The sequence below is a fragment of the Mauremys reevesii genome, linkage group 15 (assembly GCF_016161935.1).
Source record: "Mauremys reevesii isolate NIE-2019 linkage group 15, ASM1616193v1, whole genome shotgun sequence".
NCBI classification, from domain to species: Eukaryota; Metazoa; Chordata; order Testudines; family Geoemydidae; genus Mauremys; species Mauremys reevesii.
In genome coordinates, this window is record NC_052637.1 from 17,747,851 (window position 1) to 17,770,176 (window position 22,326).

A 22,326-nucleotide genomic window follows, 5' to 3' on the forward strand; every position below is an offset into this window, starting at 1 on the left:
CTGGTGTAAATCCACCCAGCTCTGCCGAGTGATGGTCTGTTTACACCAGGGGTCTCATTATTTTCTGCGGCCTGCAAGCTCCTCACAGCCCCCCGCCATCCCCCAGCATTTACCTAGAGCAGCTCTAGCCGGGCGTGCACCGGGGGCAGGGCAGGGCAGGCAGGCCCTCCCCAAGTCCCTCCTGCACCCCAACCCACTGTCCTGAGCCCCCTGCTGCACCCCGACCCCCTGCTGTACCCTGCACCCTGACTCCCTGCCCTGAGCCCCCTGCAGCACCCTGCACCCCAACCCCCTTCCCTGAGCTGCCTGCCGCACCCTGCACCCGACCCCCTGCCCTGAACCCCCTGCTGCACCCCGCACCCCTTCTGCATCCCAGTCCCCTTCCCTGAGCCGCCTGCCGCACCCTGACCCCCTGCCCTGAGCCCCCTCCTGCACCCCAACCCCCTGCCATGCACCCGACCGCCTGCCCTGAACCCACTGCCACACCCCGCACCCCTCCTGCACCCCAACCCACTGCCCTGAGCCCCCTGCTGCACCCCTCCTGTACCCTGAGCCCCCTGCTGCATCCCTCCTGCACCCCATTCCCCTGCCGCATCCCTCCTGCACCCCACACCCTAACTCCCTGCCCTGAGCCCCTGCCACACCCCACACCCCTCCTGCACCTGCTGGGGGCAGGGAAGGGGCAGAGTTGGGGTGGGGATTTTGGGGAAGGGGTTGGAATGGGGGCAGGGAAGGGGTGGGAAGAGGCGGGGCAGGGGTGAGGCCTCATGGAAGGGGTGGAGTGGGGGTGGGGCCGAGGGGGGGAGGTGTCAGTAATGCGGCCCTCGGGCCAATGTACTAGTCCTCATGTGGCCCTCGTGGTCATTTGAGTTTGAGACCCCTGGTTTACACTATCTGGGATCTAGTGCCTCTGACTCAATGGAGTGACATGGAGTTATACAACCTGGGGATCTGAGCCATTGACTCCAGTGAAGAGTGGCTAATTTACACCAGTTGGGAATCTAACCTCATTGACTCCAGTGTAGCAACATCAATTTACACCAGGTGGGGATCTGCCCTCATTGATTCACGTGGAGAGACACCAGTTTATAGTAGATGGGGATCATAGAATCATAGAAGATTAGGGTTGGAAGAGACCTCAGGAGGTCACCTAGTCTGACCCCCTACTCAAAGCAGGACCAACTCCAACTAAATCATCCCAGCCAGGGCTTTATCAAGCTGGGCCTTAAAAACCTCTAAGAATAGAGATTCCACCACCTCCCTAAGTAACCCATTCCAGTACTTCACCACCCTCCTAGTGAAATATTGTTTCCTAATATCCAAGCTAGACCTCCCCGACTGCAACTTGAGACCATTACTCCTTGTTCTGTCATCTGCCACCACTGAGAACAGCCGAGTTCCATCCTCTTTGGAACCCCCCTTCAGGTAGTTGAAGACTGCTATCAAATCCCCCCTCACTCTTCTCTTCTACAGACTAAACTAGCCCAGTTCCCTCAGCCTCCCCTCGTAAGTCATGTGCCCCAGCCCCCTGATAATTTTTGTTGCCCTCTGCTGGACTCTCTCTAATTTGTTCACATCCTTTCTGTAGTGGGGGGCCCAAAACTGGATGCAATACTCCAGATGTGGCCTCTATGTGCCAAATAAAGGGGAATAATCACTTCCCTCAATCTGATGGCAGTGCTCCTACTAATGCAGCTCAATATGCTGTTAGCCTTCTTGGCAACAAGGGCACACTGTTGACTCATATCCATCTTCTCGGCCACTTTAATCCCCAGGTCCTTTTCTGCAGAACTGCCACTTAGCCATCCTGCAGCAGTGCATGGGATTCTTCCATACTTGTTGAACCTCATCAGATTTCTTTTGGTTCAATCCTCGAATTTTTCTAGGTCACTCTGGACCCTATCCCTATCCTCCAGCATATCTACTTCTTCACACAACTTAGTATCATCTGCGAACTTGCTGAGGGTGCAATCCATCCTATCATCCAGATAATTAATAAAGATGTTGAACAAAACTGGCCCCAGGACCGACCCCGGGGGACTCTGCTTGATACCGGCTGGCAACTAGACATCGAGCCGTTGATCACTACCCATTGAGCCCAACAATCTGACCAGCTTTCTATCCACCTTATAGTCCATTCATCCAATCCGTAGTTTTTTAACTTGCTGGCAAGAATACTGTCGGAGACCATATCAAAAGCTTTGGTAAAGTCAAGATATATCATGTCAAGATATATGCTAACTGTGCATTTCCTGGTTTGAGTCTGAAATGCCTTAACTCTTCATGTACTGGTTTTCAGAGGTTTGAGTTTTGCTGAACTGCATGTCCTGAAAGGCACGTGATACCACTGGGTGTCTTTAACTCTGCATTAACAAAGTCAGTGGATTGCTTGCCTAGGTTTTTTTGTTTTTGTTTTGTTTTTTACAAAAAGAGAACTGCTGTTGGCAGGAGTTAGTGGACAGTTAGGCAGTTGTAATAATCATGTAGGTGTGGCACTTAGACACTGTTGTGAACAGGTAATTATGATAATACCTAACTTTACCTCGTCCTTTTCATCAGTAAATCAAACAGCATAATCTCCATTGTACACACAGGGAAACTGAGACAAAGAGATGTGAAGTGACGTGGCCAAAGTCATCCTACTGGCCTGTGGCAGAACTGGGAATCGAGCCCAGGGTTTCTGAGTCCTGGTCCAGTGGTCTCTCCACTAGGTGCTACATGAATCCTTAGTGCCCTCATCTGCCATACATTTAAATATTGTGGAATGGGGAGAATGGTCATGCTCTGAAATACTTGTAATGTGCAGTTGCTAGCAGAGCTGATACATGCTCCCAACATGCCTGTTCTCAGCTCCCCACCCAGAGGGCAGGGCTTCCGGAGATGCCAGCTCATAGGGGTAGCATTGCACAGGAGATTGGCTCTGGCCTCCCTCCACAGATAAGACCCTCTCCAGATCCTAGCTTACATAAGGTAGGCAGAGAAAAGGGCTCAGACTCCTCCAGAGGGGCCAGGGACCCCAAGATCCTGGCACACACGCAGGGGTATGGAGAGGGGCTCAGACACCCCAGAGGGGTAAGGACTCCTGGAACACACATGGGACTGGAGACAGTAGGGCTGACAGGTCAAATGCCCCTACCCCTATTCCATGCCTCCTGCTCTGCCACCCTCCTTCACCTTACCCTTACCGGTGTTCAGCCTCTCCTCTTCCCTTCCACTCCACCTAATCCCCATCCTGTCACCATGACCTGAGCCCCACAAGCAAGCTCTTCTAGTACCCACCCCAAATATCCTTCCTCCCGTCCCTGCAGTCCCAAACCCCTCTCCCTATTGCCCCCCTCTTCCGCCCCCTAATTCTCCACCCCTCCCAGCAAATATTCACACGTGTAATTTATTTTCTTTTCAAAACCAGCATAAGTGCCTTCTAAATTTTATGCCTCATATTTCTCCAAAATAATATTACTACCCTCTCTGACAGGCAGATTGTATGAAGATGCCTCCTTTGTTTCCATTCAGATTTCTGCCCATGATGGGGTTGAATGTCAAGTATCCATGTGTGATTCAGGAGCAATAGCCAGAACATTGGCTCTTGAGCCACAGAGATCTGGTGAGCTGTAGCTGGCTAGCAACCCTTTTGACTTCCCAGGCAGCACATGCACAGTGTGATCCCTTTGGTGTGTGAGGGCATGTCACACCCTCCTTGAGAGCTAACCTCATGCCATTTTCAATTTTGCTTCTCTCCAAGGGTGGGGTGATCCATGAACTCTCTGGGGGTAACCCCAGAGAGACTGAGACTCTTGTGCCAGAATTAGAGCCCTGTTTTGATCCCTAGCTCTATGCAAAAAAGTTAGTAGAATCCATGAACCTTCAGCAAAGTTGGTTGGTTGCTTTGTTTGGAAGGGGTGTGGGCAATATTTTGGAAACTCTTTGGTCAAATGACCCCAAGTTTGGATCAGTAACCCCACCCTGTGTCCTGAGGAGGCATGCCATGTTTCAATGCAATCCAATTAACGGTGCAGATTTTAGAGCACTGAGAAGAGTCAAGGTTTAAACAGAGACTTGGGTTTAACCTTAACTATATAGCAGATGTGGCGGTCTGTTCCAATACTGCATTCACCACTGTAGTATCTGAGCACTTTCCAGCAGTGTATTAATCGCATAACTTAGCATCTGCCATGTGCCATTTGTTTTCCTCTCTATAGGATGAGATCCTGCTCACCGGAAGTTTTAGGTTTTTTTTTTTAATATACATAACATTATATATTTATGTTAAAGAAGGCAGGTCAAAGAAGCATGCCTGGCACTTGGCGTGGAAGGTGGAGAGGTCTGAGAGGATCCTTCATTCCTTGAGGAGTCCATTCCACAGTCACAGACCAGCCAATGAGAAAGTCCTGTCTCCTCCATTGTGCCAGAAAAGTGAAGTTTTCAAACCTGGTCTTCATTCAAGAACTTAAGGCAATCTTGGAGCTCCATGGAAAAAGACCAAGTCCTTGAACTTGATTCAATATTCTATGGGAAGCCAGCGCAGAGAGCAATGACAGGTGTGATGTGCTTTCTGTCAGCTGTGTTGCTGGGGAGATGACCTGCAGTGCTCTCTAGTTGGAGTTTCCTAAGCACTGATAGTCCATCGCAGTGAAGTCCAGTCAAGTGGTGACAAACATATAAATAATTGAGGTCAGGTCTTTGTTCACCAGAATGGGATGGAATCCCCTTGCCAACCAGGAATTAGAGAAAGTGTTACTCAGAGATGCTGAGAGTTCAGCAGCAGTGAGGAATCATAGAACCATAGAACTGGATGGGACCTCGAAAGGTCATCTAGTCCAGTCCCCTCCATTCATAGCAGAACTAAGTATTATCTAGTCAATCCCTGACAAGTGTCAGTCCAATCTGCTCTTAAAGATCTCCAATGATGGAGATTCCACAACCTCCATAGGCAATTTATTCCAGTGCTTAACTACCTTAACAATTAGGAAGTTTTTCCTAATATCTATCCTAAACTGCCCTTGCTGCAATTTAAGCCCATTGCTTCTTGTCCTATCCTTAGAGGTTAAGGAGAACAATTTTTCTCCCTCCTTCTTGTAACAGCCTTTTATGTACTTGAAATCCATTTTTTTCAATCTTCCCTCATAGGTCATGTTTTCTAGACCTGTAATCATTTTTGTTGCTCTTCTCTGGACTTTCTCCAATTTGTCCACATCTTTCCTGAAATGTGGTGCCCAGAACTGGACACAATACTCCAACTGAGGCCTAATCAGTGCGGAGTAGAGCGGAAGAATTACTTCTAGTGTCTTGCTTACAACACTCCTGCTAATACATCCTAGAATGATAGTCACCCTTTTTTGCAACAGCGTTACACTGTTGACTCATATTTAGCTTGTGATCTACTATGATCCCCAGATCCCTTTTTGCAGTACTGCTTTCTAGGCAGTCATTTCCCATTTTGTTTGTGTGCAACTGATTGTTCCTTCCTAAGTGGAGTACTTTGCATTTGTCCTTATTGAATTTCATCCTATTTACTTCAGACCATTTCTCCAGATCATTTTGAATTTTAATCCTATCCTCCAGAGCACTTGCAGCCCCTCCCAGCTTGGTATCATCTGCAAACTTTATAAGTGTACTCTATGTGCCATTATCTAAATAATTGATGGAGATATTGAATAGAACTGGATGCAGAAGTGATCCCTGTGGGACCCCACTCATTATGTCCTTCCAGCTTGACTGTGAAACACTGATAACTACTCTCTGGGAATGGTTTTCCAACCAGTTATGCACCCACCTTATAGTAGCTCCATCTATGTTGTATTTCCCTAGTTTGTTGATGAGAAGGTCATGTGAGACAATATCAAAAGTCTTACTGAAGTCAAGATATAGCAAAGAGAACTCCTAGATTATAGGATGATCTTCAGAGCTTCTTAAGAATTAATAATCAAATACCATCCCAGCATGGGAAACTTGCTCTGCATGACTCTGTTCCAGAAAGATGATTTCATTCATTGCTTTTATAACTAGTGCATGTCCCCAGTTCATGGCCCTTCCAGCCTGGCCTGGCCCTCTGGGGTTAGTTGGAATCAGCAAGATATTATTCACTTTGCCCATCCCAGTCCTAAGGTTTGTGTCTTCTGTGGATTCTAATAAATGCCTAATATGTCTAATAAATGTCTAATGATGCCTAATAAAGGTTGAGCTGTGCCGGAAGCTTTTCCCACACTCTAGGCATTTATAAGGTTTTTCTCCCGTGTGGATTCTCTGGTGTTCATTAAAGGTGGATCTATCCCGGAAGCTTTTCCCACAAGTCAGGCATTTATGGGGTCTCTCTCCTGTGTCAAATCTCTTGTGTCTAACGAGTTGTGTGAGCTGACGGAAACTTTGCCCGCACTTGGGGCATTTATGTGGTTTCTCTCCTGTGTGGATTCTCTGGTGTTTATTAAAAGTTGACCGATCCCTGAAACTTTTCCCACAGGTCAGGCATTTATAGGGTCTCTCTCCTGTGTGGATTCTCTGGTATGTACTGAGGGTGGATCTATCACTGAAGCTTTTTCCACATTCGTGGCATTTATAGGGTCTTTCTCCCATGTGGATTAGCTGGTGTGCGGTGAGGGTTGAACTACAACTGAAGCTTTTCCCGCATTCGAGACATTTGTAAGGCTTCCCTCCTGTGTGGACTCTCTGATGTTTGGTGAGGTCTGAGCGCTGGCTGAAGCTTTTCTCGCAATCAGGACACTTATATGGTTTTTCTCCTGTGTGGATTCTCTCATGAATAATAAGGGCTGACCTCCAAAGATATTTTTTCCCACAGTCACTGCACGTGTTGGGTCTCTCTCCAGTGGGGATTCTCTGCTGAACAGTGTCTTTGATTTTCTCAACTACTCTGCTCAAATGACTGGATTTACCTTGTCTCTCTTCTTGATCGTTTCCATGATACCGCTCTGGCCTGCACTGATTCTCTGGCACTCTTTTACACTCAGGACTCTTGAAAACATCCCCATCAGCTCTTCCTGATACCGTCCAATGTACTTGTTCGGGACCTTCCTGCTGAGGGTTCGCCTCCTTGCTCTCACTCACCATCCCATCACCTGCTGTGACAGAGAGAGAATCCAGACAGGAGCCACTCCCTGTGCCAGGGGGAAGGGAACCTCAGAGAGGGGAACAGGAAAGGGGGAAGAAACCCAAATAACTTCTGAGGAGATTGTAGAATCAGTACTGGCTCTACCCTCAAACCTTCCCAACAGGAGAGAAAGGAGGTGATCATTTCTGTCTCCTCACCCCATTTCAATACTGATGTGGAGAGGGGCTAACAGGTCAGACAGGACTGGTGAAAACTCATGACTAACATCTGTCATGAAGATAGAGAAATTGGTTTGTGAGTCAGTTTAGCTGATTCCTCACCTGTGTGGGCATCTCTCAAGATCTCCCTTTCCTCATAGCCCTGGAGATCAGGGACCCATGGCTTCTCCCCTTCTTCCAGCCAGGAGATCGTGTCAGGTTGGGAATTCAGGAATTCTGTTTGGGGACACAAGGAAACAAGTGTTGATCTTGTTCATTGAGATCAGTGCTGTTACTACTTCCAGAGCCAGCATCTGAGTAACAAAACCCAGAGGGGATCCTTCTCCCTTCCCCCACCCTACTAGGCTATAAATCATACAAGATCCCATGATGCACTGGTGTGCCACTCTGCCTAAGGGTTCATCCACTCTGCCTAGGGAATGCCCTAGCATTCCCCTGGGGAGCTGAGCAGAGTTGCTACACTAGGATACAACTCTGTCACTGCCAGTTATTCCCTCTCCTCCTATTCCCCTCCTGCCCCCAACACCTATATCCATATCCCTCCAGAACACAAGCCAGAGATATTACAAAGGGCTGGCAATCCAGAGGGTGAATGCACAGCACATTAGCCTTTGGGTATTGACTGGCCATGTGGACCCTGCTACCATGAAGGTGCAATGTAGAAAATCACTACACTCCTGCCTACAGTGCAGAGCAAAGAGCCTCCACTCATGGGGCCACTAGCAGTAGGGACACTCATGGGGCCACTAGTAGTAGGGCACCATCCCCATACTGATCAATGGTCAGTCAACCCTTCCCCATCACCCAGGAGACCTGTTCTGCCATCGCAGAGTCCTGAGTCCCAGTGCAGTGCATGGACAAAGACCAGCCATCCTCTCTTTTCTACTGTAGCGACCTATCCCACAGAGTTCTCCTGGACCATAAAGTACCTCATGAACCCTCTCTCAGCCCCAGCCCCTCACATTGCAAGGAACCAGCATTTCACAGAGATCAGCCACAGTCAGGAAAGGACACTGAAGAGAGTCTAGAACATCTGGGGTATCCTGCTAACACAGCTGGCCGAGGTAGAACAAGATGGAGGGGAAGCACATTTGGCCACTAGTGATTTAGGCAGAGTCAGGCATGAGACATTTGTCCATTCCGGAGATGGCAGCGGGGTCAGAGACAACATAGGATAGGACTTGCCCTGGGAAGTTTGTTCATCTTACCTTGGCTATGGGAAGAGTAGCAGCAGCATTATGACCCCATGAGACAGTCTCTCACACACAGGATCAGGGGACTAGTGGGGCTGATCCCCTTCAAATTTGGGGGACCAGTGAAGAACCCTGCAAAGAATCTGACCCCAATGCTTCAGACACATACACACTGTGGCAAGGCACCTTCTCGGTCTCCCCAGCCTCCGCTACTTTTAGCCCTTTTAGACAGGCTTTGGTAATATAGTCTCTCTTGGTGGCACAGGGGAAGTCCGTTCCTTCTCTCCACCAGTCTTTTTAGCTTATTTTTCTCTCTTATGGGAAGTGTAGCGAGGCAGGGTAGCTCCCCACCACCCTGGAGGAGGAAGAGCCCGTCCGGAGGCCAGAGTGGGCAGAGCTAGGGAGCTCTGAGCCCGCCCCTCAGAGGGTCAGGCAGCGACCCAGAACTATAAAGGCCGGCCCTCAGAGCTCAGTAGGAGCCCAGCTGCCATAGAGAGCAGATGTCCCTAGGGGAACCTGAGACTGGGAAGCTCCTGCAGCCCGAAGTGGCTGCCTAGACTGGCTGGGCCTACCCTGAGCCCGCTATCCGGAGGAGTTGCTGGACCTGCCGACCAACCCCTGCCCCAATGAACCCATTCTCCTGGACTCCCCAGAGGCCAACGCCAGGACCCAAGTAGGGCCCAAGGGGGAGTGTGGAAGTAGCCCGGGAGCAGCCGACCCCAGTCTGGCTGCAGCACTACCAGAGCCTATGTCAGTGTGTTGCGGCCAGGATCCTCACTGTCTAGGCAGCGGATTTTCAGCTGCTGCTAGGGCCCCGGGCTGGGACGCAGTGGAGTGGTAGTGCCTGCGTCCCCCCTGCCACCCAACTCCGGGGTGGCAGACTCCCCCTCACCCTGGCCTGAGGAGGCCGGAGCCTATTACTGCTCAGCCCTGCCTGTGGGCCTGAGCACCCTGACTCAGCGTTTGTTGCCCCGCCCTGACCTAGGGCCAGACTAACCGCACAGTTACCGAGGGAGACTCCCCTGGCCGGACTAATCCCCCGGAACTATTGGTGTGTAGTGAGCCGGTGTAGCTCCCCACCGCCCCGGAGAGGGTCGAGCCCCAGTGAACTCATGTACAGGAAGGAATGCAGCCTCTCCTCCTGGTGAGGCTCGCTGTCTTGCTACTCCTAACCTACCGGCAGCAGGACTCCTTCTCTATCTTCTCCTCCCACTTCTTCTCCCAGGGGAGGGTTTAAAAAGGTCTCAGACAGCCCTTAGTTGGAATCAGCTGATCCAAATTAACCTCAGATAGCTCCCTCTCAGCTGATTCTAACTGATACTCTGGTAACCCCTTCTCAGCTGAACCTGATTGACCTGTAGTTATCCCCCAGTTGATAGGGAGGAGGGCCTTTTAACCCTCTGAGACTGATTTCTACTCCCACCCCTTGCAGCTGTCTGTCCTGAGTTTATCACATACTGCCCCCCCCCAACACTATGGGGTTGGGCTACTTGGGTCGGCAAACAGTGTACCCTTGAAAGGCTATCCGCATTGCCATGCTTGATTCCGGACCTATGTTGTACTCTGAAGTGGAAGGGTTGTAGCGACAGGAACCACCTTGTCACTCTTGCATTTCTCTCTTTGTTTTGGTACATCCACTTCAGAGGGGCATGGTCCGTGACGAGGGTAAACCTCTGTCCGAGTAGGTAGTAGGGAAGGCTTTCTACAGCCCACTTTACTGCTAGGCATTCCTTCTCTACTACGGCATATTTATGTTCCCTGGGCAGGAGTTTCCTACTGAGGAACAGGACTGGGTGTTCTTTGTCTCCAACCTTGTGTGAGAGAACTTCTCCCAACCCAACCTCAGAGGCATCGGTTTGCAAGATAAACTTTTTCTCCCAGTCTGGAGCTACCAGCACTGGGTTGGTGCAGAGGGTGGTCTGCAGATCTGCAAAAGCCTCCTCAGCCACCCTAGACCATCTTACTATGTCTGGGCCACAGGCTTTTGTTAGATCTGTTAATGGGCATGCCCTGGTGGCAAAGTGGGGGATGAACCGCCTGTAGTATCCAACCAGCCCCAGGAACGCTCTGATCTGTTTCTTCCGGACTGGTTGGGGCCAATTCTGTATTGTCTCTAACTTGTTGAGTTGGGGCTTCACCATGCCCCTCCCCACTATATACCCAAGGTATATAGCCCAATTGCGCATTTGGAGGGATTTGCAGTCAGCCCCGCCTTCCTCAGGGTGTCCAGGACTGCTTCCACCTTCCCCAAGTGTGTCTCCCAGTCTGGGCTATGTATAATGATGTCATCGAGATAGGCGGCCGCATACTTGCCAAGTGGACGCAACAGTTTGTCCATGAGCCATTGGAAAGTTGCAGGAGCCCCATGTAAACCAAAAGAGAGGACAGTGTACTGATACAGTTCCTCTGGTGTTGAAAAGGCTGTCTTCTCTTTGTCAGCCTTGGCCAAGGGAATTTGCCAATAACCCTTGGTCAGGTCAAGGGTGGACAAAAATCATGCTTTTCCCAGTCAGTTGATTAGCTGGGTATAGGGTACCCATCAAATTGGGACACTTCATTCAGTTTCCGGAAGTCATTGCAGAACCTCATACTGCCATCCGGCTTAGGTACTAGGACCACTGGGCTTGACCATTGGCTATGAGACTCTTCAATGACTCCTAACTTCAACATTTTCCTGACTTCTGTCTTGATCTCTTCTCTTTTTGCCTCTGGGATCCGGTATGGTTTGACATTCACCTTCACTCCAGGCTCTGTGAGGATGTGATGGTGAACCTCAGTAGTCCTGCCTGGCTTTTCTGAGAACACGTCCTGGTTGTGTTTGATCATGTTGATCACTTCAATTTATTGGTCAGGGGTCAATTCCAGGGATATTCTCACTTGGCCAGGCTGGTTGCTTTCGGGATGAAGTGACCCTAGAGTGACCACATGAGCTTCTCTGTCTTTACAAGGTTTCAACAGGTTTATATGATAGATTTGTTCCCGCTTCCGGCGACCAGGCTGTCGGACCTTGTAATCGACCTCGCCAATGGCTTCTATTATCTCGTATGGCCCCTGCCATCTGGCCAGGAGCTTGCTCTCCACTGTGGGTACGAGCACCATTACCCAATCTCTCACCTGGAATTTTCGGATCGTAGCTTGGTGATTGTAGTATGTCTGTTGGGCCCCTTGCGCCGTCTCCATGTGTTCCCGCACTATGGGGGTGACTTGGGCTATCCTGTCTTTCATCTGCAACACATGGTCGATGACGTTTCTCCCTGGGTTCAGCTGTTCTTCCCAACCCTCTTTGGCAATGTCCAGTATGCCACAGGGGAGGTGATCGTATAAACAGCTCGAATGGAGAAAATCCAGTTGAAGTCTGAAGAACCTCCCTTATAGCAAACATTAGGTACGGTAGCAGGGTGTCCCAGTTCTTCCCGTCCCGGCTCACTACCTTTCGTATCATGTTCTTTAATGTTCTATTAAAACGTTTGACGAGGCCATCGGTCTGCGGATGGTAGACTAATGTCCTTAGGGTCTGTATGTGGAGCATTGCACATAAATCCTTCATTAATTTAGATACAAAGGGAGTTCCTGGATCAATCAGGATCTCTTTGGGTATTCCCACTCTAGCAAAAATTTGGATTAATTCTTTAGCTATGGTCTTGGACATAGTGTTCCGTAGGGGAACGGCCTCGGGGTATCGGGTAGCATAATCTAGCACCACCAGTATGTGCTGATGGCCTTGGGCTGATTTCTCTAGTGACCCTACTAGATCCATAGCTATTCGCTCAAATTGGACTTTAATAATCGGTAGAGGCACCAAAGGTACCCTTAAGCGTGGTCAGGGGCTATGTAATTGGCATTCCGGACAGGAGGCACAAGATCGTCGGACCGCTGCATATATTCCAGGCCAAAAAAACCTCTGCAGAATTTGATTCAGGGTTTTATCTACCCCTAGATGCCCCCCAAACAGATGGCTGTGGGCTAGCTCCATCACGCCCCTCTGATGCTTCTGTGGTACTAAGTGCTGTTCCACGACTTGCTCTTGGACCTGGACTACTCTGTATTGCAGATCCTTCTTTATCATATAATATGGCCATGGGACCTTGGCTCTTCCTTCCACAGGGACCCCATTCACCTCAACTAGTTCTTTTCAAATATTGTTATATATCGGATCATTGGCCTGATCCTGTCCAAAATTCTCCCGTGAAGGTCCAATTTGCCCAAACTCAGGGGGTTCTATTTACCTCTCCCTCTTGAGGGAGGTCTCTGGGGAACTGGGCCCAGCTGCTGGTTCATCGATCCCCTGCCTAATCCCCTTGTCAGTCAGGCCAACTCTTTCCCCTACGAGTATAGGCTTCTGGTTCTGGGCCAAGACTCTCATTCCCCTCCTCTTATCTGCCCTCCTTTCTCGCCAAGTCTTTCGGGTCTTACCAGAGGGCGAGAATAAATCCTGGGCACATTCATGGAAGACCAGAGGGGTGCTACCTATCAAGTTCATCCCATTGCTCTCCGGGTTATTACTTTCTTCTGACTCCTCTCCAGGAAGTAGACCGCCAAACCCTGGGAAGTCTCGTCCTATGAGGACTGGATAGGAGAGTTTTGGAACCACCCTCACTGTCACTTAGTTTCCCAGAACCTCTATTTTTACCGGGATGGTTGGGTAGTAATTGACATCCCCACGGACACAGGATATTCCTGTGCGCTTGGCCCGGGATAGTTGATCTTGCTCGACCAACTTTCCCGAGACCAGCGTGACTGCACTTCCTGAGTCTACTAATGCGGTGGTCTTTATACCATTCATTTTAACTGGCCTAGTATATCTATGAGGGACCATCACAACCCCTACTAGATTTATTAAGTCGCATGGTTCTTCTAGATCTCCCAGGTCACATTGCATGGGCTCTTCTAGGTTTGGGCATTGGGCAGCTATATGCCCTATCTCTCCACATGCATAACATCAGTACCCTGCTCGGGGCAGCCCTCTATTTTTCGGGCTGTTAGGCCTTACCCCCTGAGTCTTTCTCCCCCAGTCCCCAAGTCCCTCTGAGGTCTCCGGCCACTCTTTGGTCTCCTTCCTCCCCTCCATAGGTCTGCCCGGAGCTCCAGCAATTCAGACCCTTGGTACAATGATCTGCCTCCTCCTATTCTGGTGCCTTCCTTCCCCGGTGGTCCGAGAAAGTTCTTGGGCTGCTAGGTGTCTCTCTACAAGGGCAACTAGCTCATCATAGGAGGAGGGATCATTTTGACTAACCCATCCTTGTATGTCCGGTTGTAGCCCTCTCATGTACCTGTCCAAAACTATGATTTCCACGATTTCCTCTGGGCCGTGAGTCTTGGGGCGCAGCCACTTCCTGGCTAGGTGGATCAGGTCAAACAGCTGGGACCTTGGTGCTTTGTTGTCTCAGTATTTCCACTCGTGGAACTGCTGTGCCCTTATAGCTGTCATCATGCCAGACCTTGCCAGGATCTCCGCCTTTAGCTGGGAGTAATCTGAAGCTGCTTCTGTTGTCATGTCAAAATATGCTTTCTGTACCTCCCTACACAGAAAAGGAGCCAGGATACTGGCCCACTGGTCTTGGGGCCAAGCCTCCCACTGGGCCGTTCTCGCGAATGCGAGGAGATATGCCTCTACGTCGTCATCCATCGTCATCTTCTGTAAGTAGTTGCTTGCCCACAGGGGCCGAGTCCCATGGGAGCCATGCGTTAGAGTGGTCAGGGCCTTTAGCTGGTTCACAGCCTCATGCAGGGTGGCTCAATCCTGAGCCGCCTGGCTCATCAGTAGTTGATGCGTCTCCTGCTGTATTCATACTGACTCCTGCTGGGTAGCTATCTGCACCCAGGTAGCCTCTTGTTGGCCGGCGGTGGCCTGCACCAACGCCTTCACTACATCCTCCATTTTTTTTTTAATATATAGGGGGTGATTTACCCTGCCCTGAGATGGTTTACCACAAAGTCTCACTCACACATCCCACTCCTAACACCATGTGTGGCAAGGCACCTTCTCAGTTTCCCCAGCCTCCGCTGCTTTTAGCCCTGGCGAGACAGGCTTGGGTAACATAGTCCCTCTTGGTGGTTCAGGGGAAGTCTGTTCCTTCTCTCCACCAGTCTTTTTAGCTTATTTTTCTCCCTTATGGGAGAGAATGCAGCCTCTCCTCCTGGTGAGGCTCGCTGTCTTGCTACTCCTAACCTACTGGCAGCAGGACTCCTTCTCTCTCTTCTTCTCCTCCCCCTTCTTCCCCCAGGGGCAGGGCCGGCTCCAGACCCCAGCGCGCCAAACACGCACTTGGGGCGGCGTCCCGCGGGAGGGCGGCAGGCGGCTCCGGTGGACCTCCCGCAGGCGTGCTTGCGGACGGTCCACTGGTCCCGCGGCTCCGGTGGAGCATCCGCAGGCACGCCTGCAGGAGGTCCACCGCAGCCGCGGGACCGACGACCGCCAGAGCGCCCCCCGCGGCATGCCGCCCTGCTTGGGGCAGCGGAAATCCTAGAGCTGCCCCTGCCCAGGGCAGGGTTTAAAAAGGTCTCAGGCAGCCCTTAGTTGGAATCAGCTGATCCAAATTAACCTCAGGTAGCTCCCTCTCAGCTGATTCTAACTGAATCTCTGGTAACCCCTTCTCAGCTGAACCTGATTGACCTATAATTATCCCCCAGTTGATAGGGAGGAGGGCCTTTTAACCCTCTGAGACTGATTTCTACCCCCCTCTCCCCGCAGCTGTCTGTCCTGAGTTTATCACAACACACACAAACACACACAGCTTCCAACACCTGACGGAACAGGAATCCTTACCCAGCGAGTTCACAGTCTCATAATTCTCCTGCATCACACCTCTGTAGAGGGCTCTCTGACCCTGGTCCAGCAGAGGCCATTCCTCCTTGGAGAAATACACAGCCACCTCCTCGAAGGTCACTGGCTCCGCTGCAGACATGGCCCTTCCCTGTTCCTCAGAAGTGTGGGATAAACTGGACTGGGACACGATTCTGCAGCCTGTCAGCAGGAAGTAGGAAATTTGAGGCAGTTTCAGAAGGGGCTTCAGTCTATTTCACATCTTGTTTCCCCCTGGGTTCTTTCCCTGCAGACAGACACTCTAGATTCTGCAATGCTGGGGAAATGCTTTAGCCCAAGATTTTCAGAACTGGCAACAAGAATTAGTTCCCAAATCCACAGTCAGGTCTTTCAATCAGTGGCCTGTGCTTCCAAAATGCAGAGCCTGCAACGCTGGGGTTCAGTTCTGAGTGCCCAGCACTGCTCATCATCAGGCCATTTATTCTAGTGCCTGAATATGGATTTACAAAATTAACTTTAGGCTCCTGTACTTACAGATCTTGGCCTAATAATTTAATTACAGTGCAGACACCGCCCCTGCCACTAAGAATAAACCCACAGAGACATTATTAAATCCTTGGTAACAGAGATTAAATGAAGTCAGTGGGACCACTCACATGGCCAATGACAAATAATTCATGGGATCAGATGTGAAGTGAGTAAACAAATCTTATCAAATGGAATCAGTGTGCACACACAGCAGAGACTTAGTGAACCCCTGTAACACAGCTACATCAAAACAGGTTTTTCCAGACTACAGAGAGGAATGTGTCTGAACAAGGAATTCCATCTCTTTGCTATGCAGTTTCTAGCCAAAACACAATGCGCTAGAGCTGCTGAAAATTTAATTGTAATCCCCCCCAAAAAAACACACACACACACCATCTAGTGTCTTCTCAAAAACAGACTGAGTGATTCTTCTTCAAAGTTCCTAAAATAAATTCACTGAGTATAGAGACCTGTCACCCTAGAGATGAACACAGGAATTGCCAGACTAGATCAGAGCTGAGGTCCACCTAGTAACTTTGGCCCAGATCCACCAAGGGTTTTAGGTGATGCTGCAATCCACAAATGGTGGATTGGTGATGCTGCAATCCACAAATGCCCTGATGGGCTGCCACCTAACCCTGTAGGGATCTAAACATACTTGGTGCCTAAATTTTTGCTGTAGAAGTTCCCTCATCCCTAAAGTTCTCCCTCTGAGCATGCTGATGGCTACCTCACTCTAGGAGTCTGGAGTGGACACCCATCTCATGACTAATCCGCCATATGACCCACAAACTGGGAGAATATAGAAATTCTTTCACTTGGCTCATAGCAGGGGCCAGGTCTGGCAGGTATGCTCACCAGCAGCCTAGCACATGCTAAGTGAAGGGGAGGAGAGGAAAGGGGCAGGCACTCCCGTATAACCTTCTCCCCAGTGGTTAAGGCTCTCACTCAGCATGGAGGAGACCTCAGTCCACTTCTCCCACCTGCCTGATCTCTGCCATCTCACTGGTAGGTACCCTCACCACTAGACCAGAGTGTGACTCCTATTTGCTTGTGGGCCCAATATTTAATTACGTGTGCAAAGGGGAACAACTTCAGCAGGACAGATTCACGAACAGACCATCCCATAGCCTAGCTGTTAGGACACCCACCTAAGAGGTGACAGATCCCTGGTCAGACCCCTTTGCTTCACCAGGAAGAGGGGAGATTGAAGTGGGGGCTCCCACATCCCAGGGGAGTCCCCTATCCACTGGGGTGAGGAGAGCTCCTGCTCCTCTGCCTGCCCCTGGCCACTCTGTACGGAGTTCAGCAGGTGCTGAACTGATTCTCACAAGAAACACTTCAGGCACCAAACTGCCTGTTTGGAGGAGAGGGGTCCTGGCTGGAGTTCACAAGCAGAGACGGGTGCCTCCCAGGGTGGGCTTAGAACAGACCCGTCGTTAGCATCTCCCACTGGTTGCCTTCAGCAGCTCCCCCCACCCAGCTGCCTTTTGTGGATCCCATTATTAGATCCCTCTCTCCGCCCAGTCACTGTACAGGCAGCCTGGGCACCTAATTAAGGCTTTGTGACCCACAGTGTTCTTCCTGTGACTTCCTAGGTGCACAAACGTTCCCAGGAAAGTCAGTCTGCCCCGGGGTACTGCAGTAAATGGAGCTGGGCAGGGCTGGGAGCCGGGAACCTCCCTCCCCACTGATTGCTCCTGATGCCCCTGCCAGGCTCTGCCCCTGTCTCCCTCCCGACCCCTCTGCCCTCCCCTCGGGCTGGGAGACTCGGTCCCTGGCCCGGGGTCGTTCGCTCTCCCGGAGCTGGCTCGGTTCCTGCAGGCGCTCAGGGGGGCAGAGCGGGGCGGGGGGGTCAGAGAGCAGCTCTGGGACTCGCAGCCCCCCCGCCCCCCGGGAGCAGAGCTGGGGCGAGGAGGGGCCGTTGGTGCAGAGTCACTTTCCTGCCCGGCCCCAGCCCTTCCCCTGGGTCTCTCCCCTCACCTGCAGGCTCCGGCTCAGGGGCTGGTGTCGGCAGAGCCCGGGGCTGCCCCAGGGGCTGGTTCCAGCCCCCGCAGAGAGTCCCCCCGGCTGGGCACAGAGGGGCGCTAGGGAAGGGCTCTCCCCGCATACACCGCGCTGGGGAGCAGCAGCGGCTCAGCCCGGGCTCCCGGCTCACAATAGAGGCGGCAGCAGCGTCTGACCCGGGAAGTTCAGCCCCGGATCTGCGGAGCAGTAACAGCTGCTGAAGCCGCTGCCCTCACTCTGCCCTTGCTACCACCAGACTCCCGCAATCAAAGTGTGTTATACAGCCTGGAGGCAGAGGCAGAAGGGGAAATCCAAAGGGAGGGATGCCAGAATGCGAGCAGGGGCAGGAGAAGAAGAAAAGCAACGGGGTGCAGAAGATGTGGTGAAGGAAGGGGAAATGGTGAAGATGTGGTGAAGGAAGGGGAAATGCGCTCAGAACCCCTCCCTAGGTGGCATTAAAGGTGCTGTGTCACACAGGCACACACTATCCAGAACAATTCATAATTTCCATTTGTGTTTTAGATGTTCAAAGAATTTCTTATCAATTTTATTAGCCGTAACAGGCAGAGGCATGTAACCTCATAGCTGCTCACAGATTTATCTTATTGCCAAATTGGACTCCCTTTCTCGTAGCTTTACTCCTTTTAATGGCTGTTTTTTGAAAATGTTTTGTTCCTAGCAGTCCAAAATTATTTTGGTTAACATTATACAGACAGATGGCATTGTGCTACTTCCTTTACGTTTTAAAAAGCAAATCATCTTGGGAAATATTAAGTGACCGTAGTGTCTTAAGCAACCCATCTTATACTTTATTAATAGCTTACTATATTACTATATTAATTGATGTTAATAGCTTAAGCAAACCATCTTACTTTTCTAGTTTATCACTTCCTGGGTTTTCTTATGATTTTGTAACTTGCAGTTTTTATTTCTACATTTTCAGTATTTTTATCCTATTGCACAAATGTATTCTTTGTGATCAGATGTTATTAAGACTTATAGATCTTAGGGGCTGCTGTCAAAACATCTGCAGTTCAATTTGATGCACCAATGAGCACTGCTTTCCTCAATTGCTGTTTTGCCCATCTATCCAGTGCCTCAGTGCTTTGACATGTCATCACTTGTGCATAGAAATGACTTCCCAAATTTCCATTAGGAGTACTTTCTTCTGTGAAATCCATCTGAAAGGCCACATTCTACAGTATTTTACTAAATTTATTTACAGTATTAGACAACCCCAAGAATTCCAAAATAATCATTCATGCACTAAAAATATGATAAAAAGAAATACATTTGGGTTCTTTTTGTTTACATTTTTGAATCTATAGGATATATTAGCTTCATATTGTCCAGCTTTTTTCCTTAACCAGGAAGGCTAGAGTCCTTTTGATGAAAGCTGCAATTATCAATGAATCCCTTGATTCCAGCAGCTTGTGCCTTCAGATAAATGCCAAACATTGTCATTGCCATGATAAAATCAGGGGAGTTGGCGACACAGGATATATGTATTTGACTACCTAGAACAGGGGTCGGCAACCTTTCAGAAGCAGTGTGCAAGTCTTCATTTATTAACTCTAATTTAAGGTTTTGCATGCCAGTAATACATTTTAACGTTTTTAGAAGGTCTCTTTCTAAAAGTCTATAATATATAACTAAACTACAGGACCCGGGCAGTGTAAGTGCCATAGGTTGCCTACCCTGACCTAGAAACACACAGCATTGGTATGAATAGGAATACTGGTACTACATCAAATTAAAGGCTTGTTTAAATTATTTCTAGATAGAGGCCTTCATTTGCAAACAATGATTGGGTGCTACTTCTCCCAAACTCCCAAAGAATGATTTAATACCATTTTGGATTTCTAAGTATATTGTGTCAACACTATTACCTATTACCGTTTGCCAAAAGCTAGGAATGGGTGACAAGGGATGGATCACTTGTTCTGTTCATTCCCTCTGGGGCACCTGGCATTGGCCACTGTCAGAAGACAGGATACTGGGCCAGACGGACCTTTGGTCTGACCCAGTATGGCTGCTCTTATGTTGACCAACCAAACTTGTAATCTCATCACAAAAAGATATCACGTTAGTTTGACAGGATTTATTTACCATAAACTCATTTGCATTAATTACATTACCCTCCTTTAGTTCTTTATTAATTGAGTCTCTTATCAGCTGCTTCATTTTCTTGCACAGGATCATAGTTAGGATGACAGATCTATAATTACCCAGGTCATCCTGTTTACCCACTTTTAAAAATTGGTGCAACCTTGGCTGTCTGTCAGTCTTCTGGAACTTCCCCAGTGCTCCAAGACTTATTGAAAATCAACATTAAAAGTCCAACAAGCTTCTCGGCCATCTCATCTAAAACTCTTGGGTGCAAGTTACCTGGACCTGCTGATTTTAAAATGTATCTCTTTAGTAGCTTCTGTTTAACATCCTCCAGAGATACTAGTGGAATGAAAAATGTGTTGTCACCACCATATGATGATTTTTTCCCCCTCAAATACAGAACAGAAATATTTATTGAACATATCTGCTTTTTCTGCATTATTATTGATAATTCTACCATTTCCATCTAGTAATGCACCAATACCTCTCTCATGATTCTTTTTGTTTCTAATGTATATTTTTAAAAAACTCCTTCTTGACTCTACTTACTTTAGATTTCTCCTTGTGTCCCTTGGCTTCTTTTTTTTTTTTTTTAAGAATTCCTAACTTCTGCTTTATATGTATGACTATCAACTTCCTCTTTCCTCCATTTCTTGTTTATCTATCTAGCTATAATTTTTGGAAGCTGCCTTCACATCCCCGTTAAACCAAGTTGTTTTTTTAAACCTGTGTGGCCTTCTGCCTTGATTGCAGGATTGTAGCTTTTTCGGCACTTAGTAAGATGTTTTTAAATGATTTGCAAATATCGTTCACATTTTTCTGATTACATTCTTAATTGACCCAGAGCAAGTAATTAATTCCTGGGGGAGCAAACAGTTGTGCATATCTCTCTATCAGTGTTAAAGAGGGTGGACAGTCTATGAGTTTACCCTGCATAAACTTTATACAGAGTAAAATGGATTTATTTAGGGTTTGGAGCCCATTGGGAACTGGCTATCTGGGTGCTAGAAACAGGAGCGTTCTTATGTTCTTAACTTTATTGGGGGGGGGGGAGACCCCACCAGAGTCACTAGGCTGACACAAATGGTTGCTGTGAATTCCTGCTCCCTGTGTCGTTCACACAACTGCTCTTTGCCGCAGGCTGGGGCCTGTGGGTGAATCCAATGGCTGCCGTGCTTTGGCAGCTGCTCAGGTGTCCAGAACTGTTGCTGGGCTCCCACCTCTGCTTACCAGTGTCTAGACAACTGGAATCTCTGGTGACTTTTACCCACATGAAGCAATTACACCTCTTAGCTCAGCTTTCCAGGTGCAAGGAGACCAGTAGCCTTAGGACCGCAGCAGAGTCTCTATCACCCAAAGAGCTATTCCCAGTGACAAACATAAGTTTCCATCAGGATGATGTCCAAGCTTTGCCCAGTTGCAGTCTCAAAAGGGTACTCTCAAATATATGGACCCCAAGCAGAAAACTTAGTCAAATTATACCCCAATGTCCCCAAACTAGCTGCAGTTAATATGCAAATGAAGCACCGCCTCACTCAGTCCACTGCCCTTGATCTCCAGCAGATGCCAGCAGAGAGCTCACTCAGTTACCTCCCTTCTCTTATAGGCTTTAGGGCCACAGGACTTAGGCTGTGGCTACACTTAGCACTTCGAAGCGCTGTCGCGGCAGCGCTTTGAAGTGCTAAGTGTAGTCAAAGCACCAGTGCTGGGAGAAAGCTCTCCCAGCGCTGTCCGTACTCCACCTCCCTGTGGGGAATAATGGAGAGCGCTGGGAGCCGCGCTCCCAGCGCTGGGGCTTTGACCACACTGGCGCTTTGCAGCGCCGCAATTTGCAGCGCTGGAGAGGGTGTGTTTTCACACCCTGCTGCAGCGCTGCAAATTTGTAAGTGTAGCCAAGCCCTGAGACATGTGTGAGAAGCCATTGAGCCTGGTCTCCATTATGATGTGGTGGTCTGTAGCAGACACCAACTAGTACCCCATCTTGTGCTTGATCTGCTCGGACACTGATCCATAAACATTCAACATCATTTTCTTCTGAGTTATCAGTGACTTGGAACAAGTAATGTTATTTTTGACATAGGATGCCAAGTCGTTCCCCCCCCCCACACACACACACTTTTTGCCCACTTGCTCCTTCCCAGAGAGGTTATAATAATTGATTGTAACATTCCAATAGTGCAAATTATCTCACCAGGTTTCAATAACACCAACTAGATCAAAGTTATACTCATAAATGAGTAATTCTAATTCCTCTTAGTTTGTTACCCAGGCTCCTAGCATTGGTATATAGGCAATATGAGTGACTTGCCCCCCTCCTCCCACCCTTGTAAGTCTTTTATGTGAGGTCATGGAAAAACTTTAAGGCATTTTAAATTTAAAGGAATTAACAGATGCTTCCTACCCCACCCCGTATTCAGAATTTTTTATTCCCTTTCCTTTACT

The 22,326-nt window shown here is 49.2% G+C and overlaps 2 protein-coding genes across 2 annotated transcripts in view; both read right to left on the reverse strand.

Moving 5' to 3' along the window:
- LOC120383238 (zinc finger protein 773-like) overlaps window positions 1-17,985 on the reverse strand; it is a 30,422-nt gene extending 12,437 nt beyond the window's left edge. The window contains exons 1-3 of the mRNA XM_039501095.1: window positions 17,749-17,985; window positions 15,241-15,438; window positions 7,384-7,497 (exon numbers count right to left, since the gene is read on the reverse strand). Of these exons, the coding sequence (XP_039357029.1) occupies window positions 7,384-7,497; window positions 15,241-15,438; window positions 17,749-17,875 (439 nt within the window). The 5' untranslated portion in view covers window positions 17,876-17,985. The remainder of the gene's footprint in view (window positions 1-7,383; window positions 7,498-15,240; window positions 15,439-17,748) is intronic.
- On the reverse strand, window positions 5,806-7,363 carry LOC120383265 (zinc finger protein 525-like). Its single transcript, XM_039501169.1, has one exon. It carries the CDS (start codon window positions 7,060-7,062, stop codon window positions 6,157-6,159), a length of 906 nt encoding a protein of 301 aa, XP_039357103.1. The 5' UTR covers window positions 7,063-7,363; the 3' UTR covers window positions 5,806-6,156.
- Window positions 17,986-22,326: the final 4,341 nt, after the last annotated feature.